The sequence below is a fragment of the Lynx rufus genome, unplaced genomic scaffold, assembly GCF_022079265.1.
Source record: "Lynx rufus isolate CCGP_SWC_20201006 ecotype Redwood Valley unplaced genomic scaffold, mLynRuf1.p SCAF_12, whole genome shotgun sequence".
NCBI classification, from domain to species: Eukaryota; Metazoa; Chordata; class Mammalia; order Carnivora; family Felidae; genus Lynx; species Lynx rufus.
Window position 1 is genome coordinate 20489544 of NW_025814826.1, and position 22531 is coordinate 20512074.

Genomic DNA, 22531 nt, shown 5'->3' on the forward strand with positions numbered 1-22531 from the left:
GTTTTTATTTATTTTTGAGAGAGAGAGGGAGAGACTGAGTGTGAGCAGGGGAGGAGCATAGAGAGAAATAGACACAAGAGTCCAAAGAAGGCTCCAGGCTCCGTGCTCTCAACACAGAGCCCGACGTGGGGGGTCTAACCCACAAACTGCAAGATCATGACCTGAACCGAAGTCAGATGCTTAACCAACTTGAGCCACCCAGGCACCCCCAGCATTTCTCTGTTAAAGAAAAGGGAACATTTTTTTTACAAATATTGTCATTTTTCTAAGCTGCCTTCATTCGAGTATTTTTTTTTTTTTAGAGTGTTTGCAAAACCCTACTCTGGGTCCTTTAAAAGATGAATCCCTTTGTATTCTCTGTGGGTTTTATACAGTATTTGAAATTGAAACATTAAATAACTTTTTCCCCAAATTTTTAATTAAATTCTAGTTATTTGACATACAGTGAGTGCAACACTGGTTTCAGGAGTAGAATTCAGTGATTCATCACTTACACACAACACCCAGTGGTCATCACAACAACTGCCCTCCTTAATACCCATCACCTATCTAGCCCATCCCCCCACCCACCTCTCTCCATCAACTCTCAGTTTGTCTCTATCTTTACAAGTCTGTCATGGTTTGTTTCCCTGTCTTCCCCTCTCCTCCAACATGGGAGTAAAATCATACGGTATTTGTCTAACTGATTTATTCACTGAGCATAATACACTCTAGCTCTATCCACGTTGTTGGAAATAGCAAGATTTCGTTCTTTTTGATGACTGAGTAGTATTCCATAATATGTGTATATTATGTACATATATATGTATATACACACACACTGCATCTTTTTTATCCATTCATCAGTGAGTGGACATTTGGGCTTCATGTACCCCTCCAAATCTGTATTTTTGTAACCTTTGGATAAATACCTGGTAGTGTTATAAATGAAGGAACAGTTCCCAGAATTAAGATTTCCTAAATGTTAGAATCGGTCTGTAAACATGTGAGCTCACCCCTCTTTAAAGGGCAGTACAGGAAACCAATTTGACAATAAATTTCATATATTTAAAAAAAATAATAAATTAAGAAAAATAAAGGGCAGTACAACCACATGCTGGTCTCAATAGGATTGATAAAACTTGCTTTCCTCATGAAAACTGTGACCAGTTCTGAAGAATTCTGACCAACTGTAGCCGGTGCATATGTCGTGTATTAGTTAACCACTGAAGTGTCATCATGCTGTCAGGAAAGAGTGTTAATTTGTTGAAACAATTCTTAAAATTGTTCTTCAGATATTCTGTATTTTTCCTGGTCAGTCCCTTTCTTGGAAAAGCCTTGAAAGGTATTTTGAGTGAGTAGAAATTCAGTTCATTTTCAGTCTTAGAATAATTTAATTTCCATTTTCCTGACCACCTAAGTTTGATGGGATGATTTGCTTCCTCAAATTCGGAAGGGGTAGAAGGAAAACAAGCAAACAAAGAAACTCGTCATATTTTCCAATACTGCTTTTAATTAAATGCTATTAAATATTTATTCAACCAAATATGTCAATACTACTACTAAGAAATATATTGTTGTTTAGATGAGAATTAAGGAAACTAGACAAGCAAATGCTGAGAAGAGGCCAAACTTGGAAATTTGGACATTATTATGTATTTAACATACTTTTGCTGAGTGTAGAAATTGAATTTGGCAAAACATTATCTCATTTTCTTGTATTTATAACAATAAATAACCAAGGTATTCATCTAAAATTGAGAATGTTTTTCTCCTTCCTCTTCTTTGCTATACAGTTTAGTTTTTAAATATAGAACTCCTCTTTTGTCATTGTTCATTTCCTCACAACCCTACACATCTGCCATAACATTTTGCTGAGACTCGGCAAAATTGTCATACATTTTCCCCATTTTTAAAAAAGTTCTTTGTAATTGTTAATTTTATCTGTTGTTAATTTGGAAATATTGCCAAGGAATGTCATAAAAATGCCAGTTTGTTTTTAGATGGCAATAAGATTTTAGAGTAGGACTGGACATTCTGGCCAAAACTGAGCCATTAAGAACTTCATAGGGGCACCTGGGTGGCTCAGCTTGTTAAGTGTCCGACTCTTGACTTCAGCTAGGTCATAATCTCATGGTTTGTGAGTTCAAGCCCTTCATAGAGCTCTATGATGACAGTGTGGAGCCTGCTTGGGATTCATTCTCTCTCTCTCTCTCTCTCTCTCTCTCTCTCTCTCTCTCTCTGTCTCTCTCTCTCTCTCTCTGTCCCTCCCCACTTGTACACACATGCTTGCTCTCTTTTTCTCTCAAAATAAATAAATGAACTTTACAAAAAATTGCTAAAAAAAACCAACAAAAAATGACGTTTGTAAAAATTAGACCCCAGGTGTTTTCTTATTCATCCCACCCCACCCCCAACTGCTACTTTCCCTGTTGCTCCTTCCTACCGTACCCTTTCCAGTCTTCCTGATCTTAAATCACAAATTGAAGTGTCCTTGCATGGACCCTCCTCTTAGTTCCCAAAACTTCCTGTTTGGCTAAGCACACTCATGCATAATCTATATCTCCTGGAAATTGAATTAGATAATGCCTGTGGGGCATTGGGCATGTTGCCTAATATATAAAACACAGTGAGTAAATGAAAAGAATAGTCATGGGTTCTCTTAATACTATTATTTCATTTATTTATTTCCCAAGAATCATAGTTAGTAAGTACTCTTATTTTCCATTTCACAAATGAGGAACCTGAGGATCTTGGATTTTAATTAACATGCTTGAGGTCACACAGCTACTGAGGAGTGGAAGTGGTGGTTTTACTTCAATGCAAAGATTTTCATTATTAGCTCTCCAACTAATAAGAGGAATTCACATTGAAGGATGACTGAATCCTCTGAATATTTGCCTCTCACAAATAACATCTCATTAATGGAAGTGAACGTGGCATTTATGTGAGGATTGTTTTATCGGGAAGACATCCTTTTCTTTCTTGTGTGTATTCAGGACCAGAAGCTTGCTGAACCACTTGCAAATATTCTAATTAATGCAGAACTCGTAAGGAAAAAAACACACAATCCTTGAAACAAGCTCCCAAATTTGATATCATGTTACTGAAGCAAATGTAGTCAGCATTCTCAATAATTTTCCATAAGTGTTTTTCTCAATTATAGGCCAATAATGCCATTTTTTTTTAATTTCAAATTGAGCAATACTCTAAAGGTTTGTTGTTTCTTCAGTGCTGTGGAAATCTGACTAGTTGAGAAAGCAGCACAGCAAAAATTAGCAATGAACTTGCTGGGATTGGCACTGGGTATTATATGTAAATGATGAATCACTAACTACTCCTGAAACTAATATTACTCTATATCTTAGCTAACTGGAATTTAAATAAAAGCATGAACCATTAAAAAAAGTTAATAATGAGTTTCCTATTTTTGTCTCCAAAATGGTGATAAGTTTCTGTCAATTTGAAGAAATGTATTATTTAATTTAGAAGCTATTGCATTTAGCAGTTTGAAAGATTAATTTTTTTATCAATTTTGAAACAGTCTGCTGAAAACTGAGGTTTATCAGTGGCAATAATCTCAAGGGGAAATCATTTAAATTTCCAAATTGGATCCATTGCCATTCCTGTTGCTGGCAACCTCTCTGTAGGAGATGTTGTATTTCTAGGCACTTCCTTGTGATTCATTTCTTCTGCAAAAGGTTAAAAGTGCCATCGCATAAAGTTTAAAGGAAAAAGGAATACTTGAGGCGCCTGGGTGGCTCAGTCGGTTAAGCGTTCGACTTCGGCTCAGGTTATGATCTCATGGTTGGTGAGTTTGAGCCCCACATGGGCTCTGTGCTGACAGCTCAGAGCCTGGAGCCTGCTTTGGATTCTGGGTCTCCCTCTGTCTTTCTCTGCCCCTCCCCCACTAGTGCGTGCGCGCATGCGTGCTCTCTCTCTCTCTCTCTCTCTCTCTCTGTCTCTCTCTCTCTCTCTCTGTGTCTCTCTCTCAAAAATGAATAAATAAGTATTAAAAAAAGAAATACTTAACCAAAAATGTTAGTTAAGAAATAAATCCATATTAACAAAAAGATGTTTAAAATTAATGGAAAGTTATATGTTTATGTTTATTAACTAAATTAAGCATTGTAGTAAAGCTAGTATTCTAAGATTATCTATGCTTCTGATTTATTACACTAATATTTCATGATTTAACTGCAACTACAAGAGAATGTGAATAGACACGGAGAGCAGCAGTTTCAACATTTTTACTCTTACGTATGTTAATACACAGTTCTGCCTTATACATATGCACGGATATATGCAATGTACATAGGTATATGTGTGTATGTACATATATATATACATTTGTGTGCTTATATATATAAATATGTGAAGTTTGAGTTTAGCTTCACAAAGAATGTATATAAAATGTTTTAAAAGTAGAAGACAATTTAAATTACAAATTATCTTTGCCAACTTAGATATAATCACCAAATGTTTGATATTTATTTTTAGAGCAGAAGAATGATTTTCATTCAGTTTTGGACTGGTGAAAGATAGTTTCTTGCATGTGTGGTCATATTCAGTGTTTTAAATACATTTACTAATAATCAGTAAGATTAAAGCAAATGTGGAGAAACTGAGTTATAAAATCACGTTAAAAAGTAATTTACTTGTTTACACAGCACTGGAGAGCATGGAAGGGTATTATTATAGAGACAATGTTTCGGTGGAAGAATTTCAAGCCCAAATAAATGCAGCCTCATTGGAAAAAGTCAAACAATATAACCAGAAACTCAGGTATGTAATTTTTCAGTTTTTTTTTAAAGTAAGAAGGTAAGTGTTTGTATTTTGACAAGAGCAGAGCAATAGAGGTCTTGACATACTCGTTATTAAATGATTGATGATGATACTCCTTCTGATATGATGTCTTTTATTTAAGGTTTAATATTTCAAATATTCTAACAAGTACACTTTTTGAAAATAAAATCGAAAAACAGTGTTTGAAAATTTTCATGCTATTGTCTTAATTGCTGAAGAAGATCAAAAATTAAATATTTATTAGATCATTAGCAGGGAGGGAAAAAAGCATTGATATTTTATAGTGGTGTCCCCTAGGAGGTTTCAGTGAATTAAGGGCAAATAAAATAGGCTCCTTTATGTACCATTAAACACCTGGCATCCTGACAGTGAGAGAAGAATGTGGTTAACACAGAAGCTATGTCACAGCATTGACTTGGTATTGGAAAAATATCTACTTTCAAATACATATATTAATGTTTCGATTTTGCTGTTTTCCCCCCTCTAAAAATAGTGTTACTGGCAAAATAACCAATGGCAGGGAAGATTAGTCAGGGTAAGTGAAAGGGAAATGTGTTACAATTCAAACTTTAATTTTCAACAAATTATTAGCATATATAACTCCCTCTTACCTGATGAATTATTCTGCGAAGAGATTATCTTTTTAAATTACTTACAGATTACAGCTTTTATTTTTAAGAGAAAAAATACTCTAGTTCTACCTTAAGCCTTAATGATTCAAAAATCGTTTTTATATTATATTTTATTTCGTCTTCCATTATAACTATTATAACATTTTTTGGTTTTGTCCGCAATATGGCGAGACTATGAAGATAAATTAATTCCTAAAATTCCTGACAGGAAGAGGTATTCGTTCTCGTTGTATGAACGAAGGGTAGGCTCTTTCACCACAGATGCTTTCTCTTGCTTCCCCTGCCTCCCACAACCCCTTTCCATAGGTTCTTTACTTTTCTTCCGTCACGTTAATCACTTCTGAAGCTCTCAACCTCAAAACCCCCAGTATCTTTTTGACTTATCGTTTTCTCTTCCTTCCTAAAATATAGTTGGAGATCCTGATGAGTCTGACAGAAATGTCTCTTGGACTGCCCCCACTTTACTCTCTCATCTAGGTCACTATTTCTCAAAGACATATAATGTACTGACTCCTTTCACAAGAAAAAACAAAGAAAAAAGTTCATCTTAAATTCTTAAATGGTGTGTCCACTAACACTGCCCAGTCTTGGTCAATCTGACCAATCACCTGTCTCTAAGACCCCATGTTGTTTTAATCTCAGGATTTTGCTTCCAGATAATAATTTTAAGTTATCTATCTTACTATGTCACTCTTCTTGCTCAAAATATTTGGTGATTTCTTATTGTCCCCAAAAGGACTCACAACCTCCTTACACTGGCAATCAAGATCTTTCATGACTTGACCTGAGATTTCTTTTCTCCGCCTGTGCTCCAGCCATGCTGTACTCTCCTTATATCCAATCATGCACCGTAGTCTCCTTGCTCCATGACTTTTCACCATCCACCTAGCATCTGGTCTTCCATCTCCAGCTGCTTATAAAGCTACTATTCCAATGATTCACTGTCCAGCATGCTCTTCTTAATAAAATATTTTTCTTTTATTATTGGGCTAGGATGAGGCCTGGGCATTAGACTGTCTAGAAGTCTCCTAGGAGTTTCTGACGTGCAGCTGGAATTGAAAACCAATTCCCTAGATCCCAGAGTTCTGTTTATAAAAAAATATTTTATACTACTTTTTTTCCTTAAGTTTATTTATTTATTTTGAGAGGGGGAGAGAGGTAGGGAGAGAGGGAATCCCAAGCAGGCTCCACACCTTCAGCATGGAGCTCGATGTGGGGCTCGAACCCACGAACCATGAGATCATGACCTGAGCTGAAACCAAGAGCCAGATGCTCAACTGACTGAGCCCCCAGGTGCCCTAGATTCCAGAGGTCTCAAAGGATGACCCCCAGGCCAGCAATGTCAGTGCCATCTGCAAACTTGTTAAAAAAAAAATCTTAGGTAGACCCAGCAGTCTGGGTTATAATAAGCCTTGCAGGTGATTCTCACACACACTCAAATTTCAGAAGCACTGCCCTTGGCTAAATAAATGTCCAACGACTCTGCCAGTCTTTCATTTTACTTTATTTATGACTACTATGGAATTCCGTTTTTCTCCCTGATGATACCGTTATGTGTATAGATCTCTCATCTTTATTTTATGATTAGCTCTTCAAGATGAGGGATACACTGGGGCTCCTGGGCAGCTCAGTCAGTTGAGCATCTGGGGCTCAGGTCATGAAGTCATTGGTTCGTGAGTTTAAACCTGCTTTGGGCTCTGTGCTGACAGCTTAGATCCTGGAGCCTGCTCGGGATTCTGTGTCTCCTTCTCTGTCTGCCGCCCCCCTGTGCACTAGTGTTCTTTCTCTCTCTATCTCTCTTTCTTTCTCTCAAAAATAAATAATAAAAAAAAAGATGACGGATACATTTATCTTGGTGTTTCCCATGGTGTCAAAGTATTTTGCATAAGAAGTTCTCCAAAATGTATGTTGAGTTGCATGAAATTATTTAGATACAACAAGCCAGAGAGAAGTGGGGATGTCACCTAATATTCATGCCCCTGTGGATCTTTGTTTTTTTAACCAGAATTATAATGGATACTCACATATAACAGGTACCTGATGTTTAAGATTTTTTATGAAGATAAACAACATGTGTATTAATGCATGCTATCCTCTTCACATAAGACATTTTCATGTATCTTTTCTAGAGAAAACATTTTCAAAAGCACAAACCCCTCAGGACTAATTGGTGCTCTTGTCAGTAATTAGCTGCTATATATCCTATTTGTTGCATATTAGATTTCCTTTGCACAGGAAGACAATTATTTTCCTCTTTACTTCCAGTAATGCCTTCTCTTCCTGCCTATTTCTTGAATAAGGCTGTTAATTTCTTCCTTAATTTTTCCTGTTACTTTGTAACCATAAATACTCTGAAACTACTCTTGGGCAATCTTTTTTTGCTTTGGGGGGCTACAGACCAACGTTGACCATTTCTTTAAAGGGGCTGTTCCTATCCTTTGTAGAAAAATAACCCTCAGGTGTCTCTAGTTCATTATAACCCAGAGCCTTTTTAACACTTTCACTGAAAACCATATCATTCTTGATGTTACTTTGTTTATTTGCTAATTAGACCTCAGAAAAGGCCTTTTTTTTTTTTACTCCTTAACCTTACAACAAACCAACAAACATAAATAAATGAACTAGTGTTTTTTTTTTTAGAAAGCATTCTTTAGATTACAAGTTTCAGAAACCAAACTCAAACTGGTGTAAAAATGCATTGGCATATGTAACAGGTATATTCAAGGCATGTGGCGCTGGCTGCGTTAGGCACAGCTACCAAGGATATGGTCTTCAGCCGGGGGTGGGGAGGGGCTTTCTTTCCCTGTCTCTTAGTACTTTTTCCTCTGTGTGGGCTTCATTGTTGTTACACATTTGGGTAAAGATGGTCACTGCAGACCAGTGTTGCAGCCAAAGAAGAGAATGTGTCCACCCCCGTTACTCCTCCACAGAGAGTTCCACCAAAAGACCCGAGGAGGCATTCATTGGCCAGACCCAAGTCATATGCCCATTCTTGGGCGGGCTCAGCATCACAGAAGTCCACACCAATCGGCTGTCACAAAAGGAACAAAGTAAGGATGCTGGACAAGAGGGAATAATGGATTTCATTCTAGTTATAGTCTCTAGAACAACAAAGAACAGGTGCAAAAATTTACTACTTAAAAGATGATGATAGCCATAATACCTACCAATTTTTAAGAACATATTGGGGCGCCTGGGTGGCGCAGTCGGTTAAGCGTCCGACTTCAGCCAGGTCAGGATCTCGCGGTCCGTGAGTTCGAGCCCCGCGTCAGGCTCTGGGCTGATGGCTCAAAGCCTGGAGACTGTTTCCGATTCTGTGTCTCCCTCTCTCTCTGCCCCTCCCCCGTTCATGCTCTGTCTCTCTCTGTCCCAAAAATAAATAAACGTTGAAAAAAAAATTTTTTTTTTAAAAAAAAGAACATATTGAGTCGGTCACAACTCTAGGTGAGTTATGTGGATTATTTAACAAAACTGGTAAGTTCCATATTATCATTTCCATGTTAAGGGAAACTTATACAAGTTTACCCAGATAATAAGTAGTAAAATCAAAATTTAAATCACAGACTTTTTTTTCTCTAATTTAGAGTCTATACTATTTGTTCTGTGTTAGGCTGGCTTAGTGACTAGAGTGAACATAATATGCTGAAAACAAATTCTCTGTTACTAAGTTTTGGTGTCAGGTACTATCAAGTGCCCCCAATTGCTCTGAGTTTGTACCATCAACTGTTCATTCATTCAGTGTCCATGAAGTTTCCCTTTTCATGAAATTGAAAAAAACAGAAAATGAACAAATGAATCCATAAACAAATTATTGGAGATAGTGAACAGTTCAATGAAGAACTAAACTATGGCAAATAAAACAAGTTGCCATACTAGGAGGTCGGTCATGTAGAGGAGGTAGTTAGGGATGACTTAATTAGTAGGTGGTATTTGAACAGAAGACTGAATCAAAAGGAGACAGCCTTGCCAAAATTGGGGGGAAGGTCTTTCGCAAAACTGTGAACTGATGTACATAAATCATGAGAATTAGTTTATCATGTTTGAGGAAGACGAAGAAGGCCAGGAGGATTCTAGTCATTAAGAAGGATGATGCGTGAGGGTGCCTGGGTGGCTCAGTCAATTGAGCATCCAACCTCAGCTCAGGTCATGGTCTCATAGTTCATCAGTTTGAGCCCCACATCAGACTCTGCGCTGAGAGCATGGAGCCTGCTTTGGATCCTCTGTCTCCCCCTGTCTCTGCCCCTTCCCCCATGCTCTTGTGCTCACTCTCTCTCTCTCTCTCTCTGTCTCTCAAAAATAAATATTAAAAAAAGAAGGATGATGTATATTGAGAGATATTTGTAGAGACCTGGTTATGTAGGGCTGTAGGCCATTGTAAGGGGTGTAGATTTTATTGTAAGTACAATCCAGGAGTCTTTGGAAAGTTTTTACTTAGTGACTGTTGTCCATTTGTATCTCATATTTCTATTGCAAATAATATCCAAAATGGTTGAAGCTTCCGTGAGACGGTAATTCATTACCAGCAGGCTGCTCTGACCCTTCTTGTTCCAGTTTCTGTAGGAATACAGATCAGCCAATGCACCTGGGGGGGTCTTTGCCATATGCGTGATAACCCTGATGCTGGTTGCCTAAAAACACCCTGATTTAGCTGCTACCCCCTATGAACAAGGTAGAGCCAGCAGAAATGTCTAATAGCTGTGTCTAAAATATACCCTCCAATGCCAAGTCAGACAAAGTTCTTGACTGATTTCAATCTGATTATTAGGAAATAATACCATGTAACGTCTCCCTGATGTCTTCTATGATTTTCTCAAGCCCACTGAGGCAACTTGTGGAATGGGAGAAGATATTTGCAAATGACATCTGAAAAGGGTTAGTGTACAAAATATTTATAAAAAATGTCTGAAAGAATTTATAAAACTCACACTCAAAAAAAGCCCAAATAATCCCCTTAAAAAACGAGAAGACATGAATAGACATTTTTCCAAAGAAGACATCCAGATGGCCAACAGACACATGAAAAGATGCTTAACATTACTCATCATCAGGGAAATACAAATCAAAACCACAATGAGATACCACCTCCCACTAATCAGATGGCTAAAATTAACAACACAAGAAACAACAGGTGTTGTCAAGGATGTGGAGAAAGGGGAAGCCTCTTACACTTTTGTTGAGAAGGCAAACTGATGCAACCACTCTGGAAAACAGTATGGAGGTTCCTCAAAAAGTTTAAAATGGAACTACTCTGAGATTCAGTAATTGCACTACTAGGTATTTATCCAAAGGCTACAAAAATACTAATCCAAAGGGGTACATGCACCCTGATGTAGATAGCATCATTACCAACAAGAGCCAAATTATGGAAAGAGCCCAAATGTCCATCGACTGATGAATGGATAAAGTTGTGGTATATGTATTTACAATGGGATATTACTCAGCCGTCAGAAAGAAAGAAATCTTGTCATTTGCAATGATGTGGATGGAGCTAGAGAACATTATGCTCAGCTAAGTAAGTCAATCAGAGAAAGACAAGTACCATATGATTTCACTTACATGTAGAATTTAAGAAACAAAGCAAATGAACATGGGGCAGGGGAAAGAGAGACAAACCAAGACTCTTAACTATAGAGAACAAACTGAGGGTTACTGAAGGGGAGGTGGCTGTAAGATGGGTTAAACAGGTGACGGATAATAAGGAGAGCACTTACGATGGATGAGCACTGGGTATTGTATGGAAGTGCTGAATCACTAACTTGCACACCTGAAACTAGTATTACACTGTATGTTAACTAACTGGAATTTAAATAAAAATTTGGAGAATAAAAAAAAAGAAATAAATAATAGCATGTAAAGTGTTTGACTCTGAAATTCTAATCAAGAAATTTAGAAGGGCAATCTTCCTTCCTACCTTCAACATCCTCATGCTATTTTATTCTCTGTCTTCTACCTCAGGCTTTCCTTTTTATTCCCTCTGGCCATGAGCCATCTTCCCCATTAGCATCATTTTTTCCTGCCCTACATAATTGTAATTTATCATTACCAAACCCTTTCATTTTGATGTATCCTGCTTATTGGCAAAAAATACCACACTGCTTGGTGACCAGTGAGACAAAGTGTAATGTAAATGTGAACAATATTTTGTGTATTTAAGTACTCCTTTCAGTTTGAGGGGTCTAGATAATTATTTTTTAAATACTATTTTCAGTATAAAGTCAACAGTAAAATATAACAAAAATAAAAGGAAGCATGTTGTATATTAGTTATTGAGATCATGTATTATGTTTGTGAAGTGATAGCTTTAGACTGAATTTGTTTAGGGCTTATAATCTTGGATATCTAAATGTAAATTCATCTCTTTAGAGAAATAAGGCAAGAAAAAATTTTAAAGCATATATTCTCTTAAGGTATACCTCTGTGGATAAAGAATTTTCTTTAAAGAAAGCAAGTTTTTTTTTAAAGCCAAAATGTAGTTTATATAACAGGCAGAAAGAAGGAAAATGGATATCTTATTTTTGTTGAGAAAAAATGCTATGCGAATACCAATCTCAATGCCATATATTTTGACCAATTTTTTCAACTGAGAAATGCCCGGCCAGAAGTATGTATGTGTTTGTGTATTCCCATGATAGCACCTCCACGAAATGTGTCATTTCTCTCTACCTCTGAGGAAGAAAAATGTCAGTGAATATGTTCTCCTGGCATAAGATAGATATGAAGGGTGGCATGGACTCACTGCCATTTTATGTCTTTAAGTACAGCTATCAAACAGCCTAAGAAAATAGAGAACATTGGGACCTAAGCCTTTACACCCCATCTGTGCTTATAAGGACATACCCTAATTCCTATTTCTTTCTTCCCTCAGAGCCTTCAACCCATAAAACACTATTTCCTAGTCCTTGTTTAGATAGCCAACAGTATATCCAGGCTTGAAATGGAATATTTTGGTTGTTCTATCAATAGAACTGTGGAAGCTACCTTAAATCAACAGGAGTATGGATTTAATAAAATCTGAGAGAGACAGTAAGAGAGAGAGGAGGGAGAGCAAGAGAGACAGAGAAAACACTGAATAGAATTTAAATAATGCCTTTGTCCTACAATTGTTTTTCTTTATAAAGCTGCAGCTTCTAGAGTTATTAGGTGATGTGATTTCTTTTTCGATTAACTGGAAATATTCCAGATGAATATTTATCTCCTCTGTAGCAGTTACATATTTGCTTTTCATTCTGTTCTTCAACCAAATTTCATTTTTTAATATTTTAGATGCAACTATATTTCTGTTTCTCTAAGACAAGCTGTAAACTAGATGTGTATATTCAATTTTTTTCTATTTTCAGATTATGAATACAGCTTCCAGGCTGTAAATTTTGTTTCATATTAGAAGTGATTCTTCAATAGCAGGAGAAAACATCTAAGTCTACAAAAAAATTGAATTCGTTTATATGACTTAAGCATTTTCTAGACTCCTTTTCTATATATGACATGTATACAGGATTTAACATGTACAGAATATAAGTTATACTTGAGTGCCAGATTCTCACACAGTGTAAATCTAAAGAAACTGCTGGATTTTTATTCGACAAATCCAGTATGCCCACCAAGTACCAGGGACAGCGCTTCACATTGGGGGAATCATAGTAGACAAGATTGCAGCCTTCCAGGAAAATTTTGCCTGTGGGTTATGATAAACATGAAACAAAAATTTTACTAACAATTTATAGCAATATGTAAAAAACTTTGTAGGGAATGTGTAAGGTGCTATGCAAGTGTGTAAGAAGGGAATCAATCTTAATTGGATGGGAAGATGGTTGAAGGTTTCAGGAATGAATGATTTGAGGAAGTGACATTTATGCAGAGATCTGAAGGAGGAGTTGGACTTGCAGTGTTTAGTGGGCAGGAAATGAGAGATAAAGGTGTGCAGAAGGGGTATTTCCTAGCAGAGGTAATAGCATGTGTAAAAATCCTGAAGGGGGAGGCAGAAATTATATAGTGTATGGAGGCTGGAATTCAAGAGGGAGAGGGGTGTGAGACAGTTGTGTGAAAAGAATCCCTTCTGTACTTCCTTCACTAACAGTTCTTCCTCAATTTCTTTTAAGCCAGCTGTCGCCCAGGGCACGCTTCAGCTCAGTTTCCATGTGTTGAAAGAGTATAATTATTTAAGACCCATCTGAAATTTATCTTCCTGCAGGAAGCCTTCAGTTATAGCCTTAGCTGAAATTAATCACTTTCTTTTTTAAAACTTAACAACTTCTTTGATTTCATTTGTTTTATTTTGACTTGAGGGTTATTTACCTGCCTTGCTCAATACATATGAGGGCAACGAGGTCTTAGTTCTCCACTGTGCTTGGTACATAGTAAGCACCGTAAAAATAGTTGAATTGAATTGGAAATCAGGTTAACTACAATATAATGGTCTTCTATTTTTGTACAATTAGCATTTTATTGAATTTATTCCAGTCTCCAGTCTACTTCTTTTTATATCCAAAAAATGTAGGGCCATTTGAAGGGTACAGATGCTGACTCTGTTGGAGACTTCTCTCAAGAAACTCATCAGCATAGCCAAGGTTCATAAATTTCACATGGGACAAGAACAGATAAGTTGAAATTACAATGACACTTTTGAGAACAACCTATCATCTCTTCTTTATTTGAAAAATACTGTAATTCTATTAAACTTTGCCGTCAGTACCTTCTTGAGAATGTGATACGGCTGAATATATATTTATGCCTGTAGTTTTTAATTTATCTGGACTGTACTTATTCTTGTCTGTATTCAGATGAGTTCATTGTTCTTGAGAAGTTGTAATTACATCTAATTATTTTTATGTTATGTTAAGGGAATTTTTAATGCAATTTTTTGATAAGGGCAGCAAATGAGATTAGAATTAACTATGTGTTTTCACATTTTTATAAGTCCTTCATTGTGATAATATTTATCAAGGATGAATAGATATTTTGGATGACAAGTAGAAGCAGATCATCTTTAAAATCATCTTTTAAAAATATTTTATTATTATTACTATTTAATTTTTTAATTTACTGCCAAGTTAGCTAACATACAGTGTATACGGTGTGCTTTTGGTTTTGGGGGTAGATTCCCGTAATTCATCGCTTACATACAACACCCAGTGCTCATCACAACAAGTGCCCTCCTCAGTGCCCATCACCCATTTCCCCCTTCCCTGCCACCCCATCAACCCTAAGTTTGTTCTCCTCATTCAAGAATCTCTTATGTTACCTCTCTCTCTGTTTGAAACTATTTTTCCCCTTCCCTTCCCCCATGGTCCTCCAAAATCTTTGAAGAGAATTCTCTCTATCTCAAAGTTAAAAAAAAAAAAGAAAAAGAAAAAGCTATTGTTTTCATCGAAGCAAAGGGAAGATCAAAGTTCCTTTTCCTTTTGCTCAGAATTTCCTTCGGAATAAGTGAGAGTTGAAAATGTCGCAAAGAAAATCAGCGTACCCTGAAGAATCAGTTAGGGAAATATACTCTGTGAGGAAAAATTTGTCAGTGCTTATGGAAGCAAGATTGATTTTTATTTTTAACCCTGCTGACATTTCTAGCTCATCACAAGGACATTCTTTAAAAATTATATTCAAGGCATTCTAGTCAAGCTCTTTCAGTGATTTGTTTCCTATTGCTTTTGTTCATTTCCTTTTTGCTGACATTTCATACTTCTTTTGCTTGGTGGATGTACCATAAGGTGGTGAATGATTGAATGTAAGTTACCCATTCAAAGCTTTGTCCCTACAGCAGTCAGGACATCTAGTGTGGGCCTAGAGCTTTTCATTCAGAAGACATAATCATGACTTAAAAGGAATTAATGTGGATTTAAGGAGATCATGATTTGTGTGAAGAATAGAACATTATGTTTGTAAAATTAGCTGTCTAGTTACATGGACCACCCAACTTCAACTGAGGGCAAAATTCTACCTTCTATAGAATTTTATCTTCTATAGTTTGTGACATTCTGTTGGTCATTCAGGAAGAAAACCGAATATATTTTTGCTTGGTTTTTGCTAATTTCAGCCAGAATGACTCTAATTTACTAAATTGCTTTGGCCATTTCCTATCCATCTTTCCTGGCACACCTCAGAATTCACCCCTGCAAGAGGTCTTCCCACCTCCCCTGAGTTAGTTAACATTTATCACATCATGCATTATGTGTCTGTTTCTCCTTTTCACTTTGTCTTTTTCTTTTATCATTGCTGATAAGGTACCTATTAATAGATGACTAACAAGTGTTTGTATGTGTGAAAATTGGGGCAACCAAATCAGGACGCAGAATATAAATGGTGGTGGGTTCCTGACTGACATCATGATGACTTCAACAGAATATTTGGAGAATGGCATGGACTGTAATGTCGGTGTTGAACGGGTCTTCCTAGCCACTCCCATTCTGTTTTGAGAATATTCTTAATGGTTCAGTAGTATTTATCGTGCACTTATACGCAAGTGCAGGAATGTGTATAGCATTAAGAATACAGAGATAAACCAGACAGTATGCTCTTGAGAATCTGAAAGGAGAGGAAGAGTGAATGTGGTAAATAGGCTATTTTGAAATACCCTACTAAAACCATGGGGGAGGGAACAGGATGCCCAGAAACACAGACTAGGAGCACGTAGAAGAGACTAAGGAGCTCAGGATGGGGTAGTTCTGACACAGGACGGCTCCTGAACCAGGTGAAGGAGGGGAGGGAAGCTTTCTCAGTGAGAGGGACCATTATGAACAGAGATATTGCAGAACCATAATGGGGCAATACAGCAGGCAAGGCTGAAAAGAGACAGGAGGCGTGGTCAGGAGGGGGACCAGAGATGCCAGCTGAAGAGCTTAAGCTTAAGCATGTAATTGGGATGCTTGTGAGTTCTAAGCAGCACAGGGGGGAGCCACTGAGGGGTTGCATTTGAAACTGAGCACCTTGGTGGTACCATTGAAGATAAATTAGGGGTGAGAATAAGATTAGAATCAGAAAGCTTGGTTAGAAAGCTACTAAAATAGTTCTGGCAAATGATATTAACCCTAAGAAGATAAAAATGGAGATGGAGAGGAAGGCATAGATTTTAGAAATATGTAGAAAGTAAGTAAAAGGTTTTTCTCACCGAATACATATAGGGGGGTTGGAGATACACTGGATTGGACACCTGGATCATTAGTTGATATAGTGAGGAAACAAGAGGAGAAGCTTCTTCAGGATTGAAAGTGGCAACATACTAAATTGATTTGGATTTCATATGGAGGATTGGCATTCAAGAAGCTCTCTATCCACTAGGCTGGAGGCACTCACATAGAAGTAGATAGTTAAAAGCAAACTAATGCTTGAGATTTCCCAGGTGATAGTACCATACATACATTGAACTGCTCAAAGTCAGGCAACTGGCAATGAGGGGCAAAGGCTCAAACTAGATATTTCCAGCTCCAAAGAGTACGCTTTTGTTACAGTGCTCCATTGATTCTCCGAGGTAGCAAATGATCTCAGTATTAATGTGTGTGGGTGGCTTCAGGAAATGATTTAATGCGAGTTTAATTACTTACAATTAAAGAGTTAAGTACAACACAAACATGTGAAATCTTCTTTGGAAAAAAAAGGGAGAATTTTGAAGTGACAAGGAGCATTCTGGTTTGTTTTCTCTGCAAAGGGATGTGTCCATAGCTGTAGGACTAGAAAAGAAGATATGACAAAGACCAGAAGGGAAGAAAAAGGCAAAAGGGACTAAAATAGTTGAATCTTATTGCTACTTGAAAACGAAAGGAAGTAACTCTAGAGAATCAAACTCACTAATGTAGTTTTGCCCTTGTAATGAATGCACCTTGTCAAATATTACATACTGTCAAGGAAGGAGAATTCATCTGCATGCATACATTTTAAAAGCCATAAAAATGCATTATCAGCCATGTTCTTTGCATCAAATTCTAAAGTAAAGTATTGAAATATATATTATGTAATATTATACATAGGAACATAATTAAAATTATATAATTATAATAATGATACATTATAATTAAAGATAAAATATTTTAGTAGAATAATACTAACTTAGGATATTTTCATTTGTCTATTCAGATTAAGACTAGTTATGCAAAATTAAACACCTATAGTTTTGTTCCTTTCATAGCATATTTCATACAATTGTGTATACATTAATAAGTTAGCAGCTTCTTAGATATACTTCAGTTTGTATAAACTTTGAACTTCACCTACTTGAGATATCAGTGAACTCAGATATAAAATTAGACACATTCAGAAAACACAATGGAAGTCTTAAGATCTAATGTCTTTAGATCTAATGACATTCATTGCATTTCCTATAAGCCAAATGAGAAAAAAACAAATATTCTTTAAAAAAATTTTTTTTTAAAATCTTTATCTTTGAGAGAGACAGAAAGAGAGACCGAGTACGAGTGGGGGAGGAACAGGAAGAGAGAGGGAAACACAGAATCCAAAGCAGGGTCCAGACTCTGAGCTGTCAGCACAGAGCCCGACATGAGGCTGAAACTCACAAACCATGAGTTCATGACCTGAGCCAAAGTCAGACACTTAACCAACTGAGCCACCCAGGTGCCCCAGAAATATTTTTTAATGTTTATTTATTTATTTTGTGCATGTGAGGAGCAGAGAGAGGGGGAGAGAAAGAATCCCAGCTCTGTGCTGTCAGTGCAGAGTCCAACTCGGGGCTTGATCTCATGAACCATGAGATCATGTCCTGAGCCAAAATCAAGAGTTGGACACTTAACCGACTGAGCCATGCAGGCACCCCAAAAACAGAAATATTCTTAATAGACTAAGTGACACTTGGGCCATAGGACAAAGAATTTTGGTTAGTTTAAGTAAATATGGAATTTCTGCACTAATATGAATAAGAAGAAACAGAGGGCTACTGATCTTGGAATTGTCTTTTTCATTAATATACCAGAAGATGGAGAGTCAGTTAAACCTGGATTCCAATCCTCCCTCTTCCCTTGACTAGTTATAGGACTTACAGCAAATTCTTAATAACTCTGAGCCTTGATTTCCTTCTTTATCCACTGGAGATAGTGATGCTTCATCAGCTGTTGTATTACCTGAGAGGAGGTTTGTACAGTCTTCATTATTTGCTTAATGTAAAGAGTAACAAATATCATATCTGTAGGAAACCCATTGGTTTCTCCAAGGTCCTCTTGTGTTGGGGCAGCTGACCTTACCGCCCAATGTGGGAGGAAGGAAACTGTCTCCCAATAAGACAGAGAGGGAACTTGCCTAAAATAGCTATGCACAATGGAGCCAGAAGAGCCTTATTTGTGCACAGAAATACTCATGAGAATAAATCAGATAACTGTATTCGATTTCACCCCAGAAAACTAAGAGGATAAGAGGCAATGGTGGAAAACTATCCAGAGGGATGTATAGTCTCTGCTGTGCTTCCAGTCCTAGTTTGAACCCAAAGGCAGAAAAGATGGCTGCCCAGTTCTGGTGTGGACAAGATGGCAGAACACTTCTAAACACCTTCAATGATAGTAATAGAAGCAGGAACTTTTTATACACTGCGTAATTAAAAACTAAATGGAAAGTATGGCATTCAGCTCTGCCTTACTACAATCTTGAATGCTACCAGATTCTTTAGGCGAGTAGTAAAGGCCTTCTGGTAAAGCCATTCTTGTTACTCTGCAATCAAAAATAAAATTTATGAATGAAATTGTGATTTCCCCATATTCAATGTCTTTATGTATACTTTGAACAACACTGCATATACTGATATTTAAAGCTTTTAATGTGAGAAATGAGCTAGTCTCTTGCTTAGTAACTAATCTAGGTTGGAATGTCAGTGTAGTTTGCAGGGGAAGATGTACACCTAAACTCTTTCTTTGCCTGTTTTAATACTCACACAGTAGAAGAAAACCCATCTCGCAGAGATATGCTGATGGAAAGAGAAGACAAGATTTAAGAGGAATTTAACAAAAATCCAATGAAATTGTATTGTCTGTATCATCTGTAAATTATGGATAAATATTACCAATTTTATTTTTCTGATTTAATGTTAAACCATCATTTTGATTAATAATTATAATAACCATAGAGATGACAAGTTTTGAATAAAAACAAATTCCTGCATTTGTTTTCAATTTTTATACACTTTTGGTTCATAGTTGACAACCTAACCTTCAAATGGCACTTACTGCTGTGTGGCCATACTGTGCATGACTGTTTTGTGACTCACAGCACGTGTGACTTACTGCACTGGTCTGTAACCTAGTCAATATAACTAACAAATGCTCTTGAATGCTTTGGGTGTTGAGACAATGTAAATTGTTATAAAATTTCTAAATTTTTGCTGACAGATTCTTAAGTCTGCAGACCACATTTTGAGTGGCACTGAGCTAGAGTACATAGGCTGGGATTTAAAATAATTACTAGTGTAGGATATAGCTTTTGCCTTTCAAAAGCTCCCTAAGCAAGGTTGAGAACTGGAAAGTGAGCTGAGGGCAGATTCTGAAGGAGGGAGAGCAAGCTTGCCTTGTGTCTGGGTGAAGAAATGTCATTGAAAACAAGATGGGGACAGGTCCGCACTATAGTAGAGAAGCAGATGTAGGAAGAGCTGGCATTAGGAGTTTCTGTTTTCCCACACAGAAAGCTTGCTGGAGTCAGGTTCTTCAGACCGTTAACAGGGAAAGAAAGTCAAGGTTACACGTAATGCATACCAGAATGCAGATTCCCTGAGGGAACTTGTTAATGACTGTATCCCTAAAGCATGGAACATTGATTTATACCCAAATAGTTGTTCAAAGTATATTTGTTGAAGTAATTGAATGAAAGTATTGATAACACATTCTTATGTCCAGAAAACCAAGTGTAGGATTAGTATTTTGTTTTGTTCTGTTTTTTACTCTCAAGTCCCTTATTGCCACAAGGATTTCAGGAGGTTTAGGGAGATTTCCAGTAGTTTATCAACAATAAATCTTTAAGTTTCATATCATTTACCCCTTCTCTTCTAATACAGCATAGCAGATCCATGACAAATAAGGGATAAGGCCCTCTCTCTCTCTCTCTCCCTCCCTCCCTCCCTCCATCCCTCCCTCCCTCCCCTCCCTTCCCTCTGTCCTTTGTCTGTCTGCTTCTCTATCTCCTCCTTTCCTTCTTTACCCTCTTTTCTTTTCTTTTTTCTATCCCTTTATTTTTCTTTCATTTATTCATTCATTCATTCAACTACTGTTTAGATCTTCTCAGTAATCTCCCAACTGCCATTTTTCATGCCTTCCCCCGTCTCCAGAGGATTAAATAGCTTTTTACAGACTTAAGTTCCATGATCTCAATAGACTACTCTTTTTTTTTTTTTTTTTTTTTGCACTCTTAAGATTCTCCTTATGCCTTAAAACCCTTAATTCCCTTTGTCCTAATGCTGACTAATGTGCTAAAACTTTTTAGGTCACTTAGCACACTGGACTGTAATTACCTGTTTATTGTCCTCTTTCAAACATAGGTTCTTTGCAGGTGAATAATTGTCTTCTTTTTACCCTTCTATCCACAGTACCAACTTTTTATTTGTTTATTGAACAAATGAACAAATACACAAATTGGGAGTTTAGAAGTGTGCTGATTTGAGGTCTCTTAGACGAGAAAAGATGACCCAGGAGAGTGTTCAGAGCAAGAATGGTGAGATGGAAGAGAAAACAGATTCTGGTGGAGTAGGTAAGAAAGAGAAGCCCATGGGGGAAGCAGAAGAGGCTAGCGTAAGTGAGTGTGTGAAAACAAACAAAGCACCTGGCCCATTCAGAAGACTTAGTGGATAGAGAATTGGAAAAGGTGAGGGTGACCGAGAGCACTGTATGTAAAAAGAGATTCAGAAAACAATGCCTGGGAAATGTCCACTGGATTTGGCCAGTGTAGAGTGATTGGCATAGACGTCATTAGGGAGGATGGTTTGAGGAGGGTGGTGCATGGAGGTCTGGCTGCAATCTGCTGGGGGGAGTGGGTTGAAGATTTGGAAGTGGGATTAGCAAATTAGACTTCTTTGGGAGAAATTTAAATGGAAGAGGAGGGAGATTATCAGACAGTATCTAAAAGATACAGAGTCAGTGCAAATTTATTTACTTCTCATTAGTTCATCCAGTTAAGAATGAAACTTGATCAAACTTATCCTTTGTGGGAAGGACTCAGTAGTGCATGATATTATTCCTTGTTAATCAATACTTATTCTCATTTACCCTTAAATTCTGTATTTACTGCTTCATTTAACAAATTTTTACTGAGCAACTGCTTTGAGTCCGGCAGTGTTTTAGGTTGGTGGAGGGCATAAGTGAAATATGATGTAGTCCCTCCCCTCATGGAGGTTATATTCAATTCCAAATAGTGCTTTGAAACTTACCTTTGATCTGTTTGCTCATCTGAAGAATGACATTACCAAAAGACAGTCCCAAGGGAGCTTTAATTAGTTAATGCATTTTGACTTACCATATTCTACTAATGACATCTTTCTAATTTCTTTATATCCATATTTCTAGTTCTATTAAATTTTCCCTGCCCTTCCCTCTGAAGCAGATGTCTACAGTTATTTGTAAGATGAGACTCATTTCTGAATAGTTGTCTGCCTTAATGTCTTAGAAGACAGTGACAGTTCCACACTGCTTCAGCTGATTTTAATTAAGCACTTGGAACGTTTAAGATAGGGCGGTGACCTCATTGGTCCTTTTCATACAGTTATCTCTTTCCAATTATAAGTAAGGTTCAAAAGCAAAATAGTGAGAGTGTATGTATTTTTTGTGACGGAGGACATTTATTATGGTTGGCAATTTTTTTATTGACCAATAGCTACCATTCATGATGGATGGTTTCCAATTCTTTTTGACACAGCTTTTTTTTTTTTGAAAGAAGGCACATTCTCCTTGGAAATGGTCTAGAGCTGTCATTTGTCCATGAATTTAGGAAATTTAATTTAGGAAACTTAAGAAGTTTATTCTGCTAAAATATATTGAATACTCACAGTTGTGTGTGTTACAACTGTGTTATAAGTTAATCGAATAATAAAGATAACCTGTACATTGTGTTTGTCTTCAAGGTGCTTATAGATTGGGGGGAAAGAAACATGTAAACAAATCCTTGCCCTACAGAACAGTGGATACTGATGTTAAGGAATGTACCAGGTG

At 37.0% G+C, this 22531-nt stretch overlaps 1 protein-coding gene across 1 annotated transcript in view; it reads left to right on the plus strand.

The window, feature by feature from the left end:
• Positions 1-22531, plus strand: part of PREX2 (phosphatidylinositol-3,4,5-trisphosphate dependent Rac exchange factor 2) — a 291402-nt gene that overhangs the window by 218074 nt on the left and 50797 nt on the right. The window contains exon 35 of the mRNA XM_047073746.1: positions 4650-4764. Within this exon, the coding sequence (XP_046929702.1) occupies positions 4650-4764 (115 nt within the window). The remainder of the gene's footprint in view (positions 1-4649; positions 4765-22531) is intronic.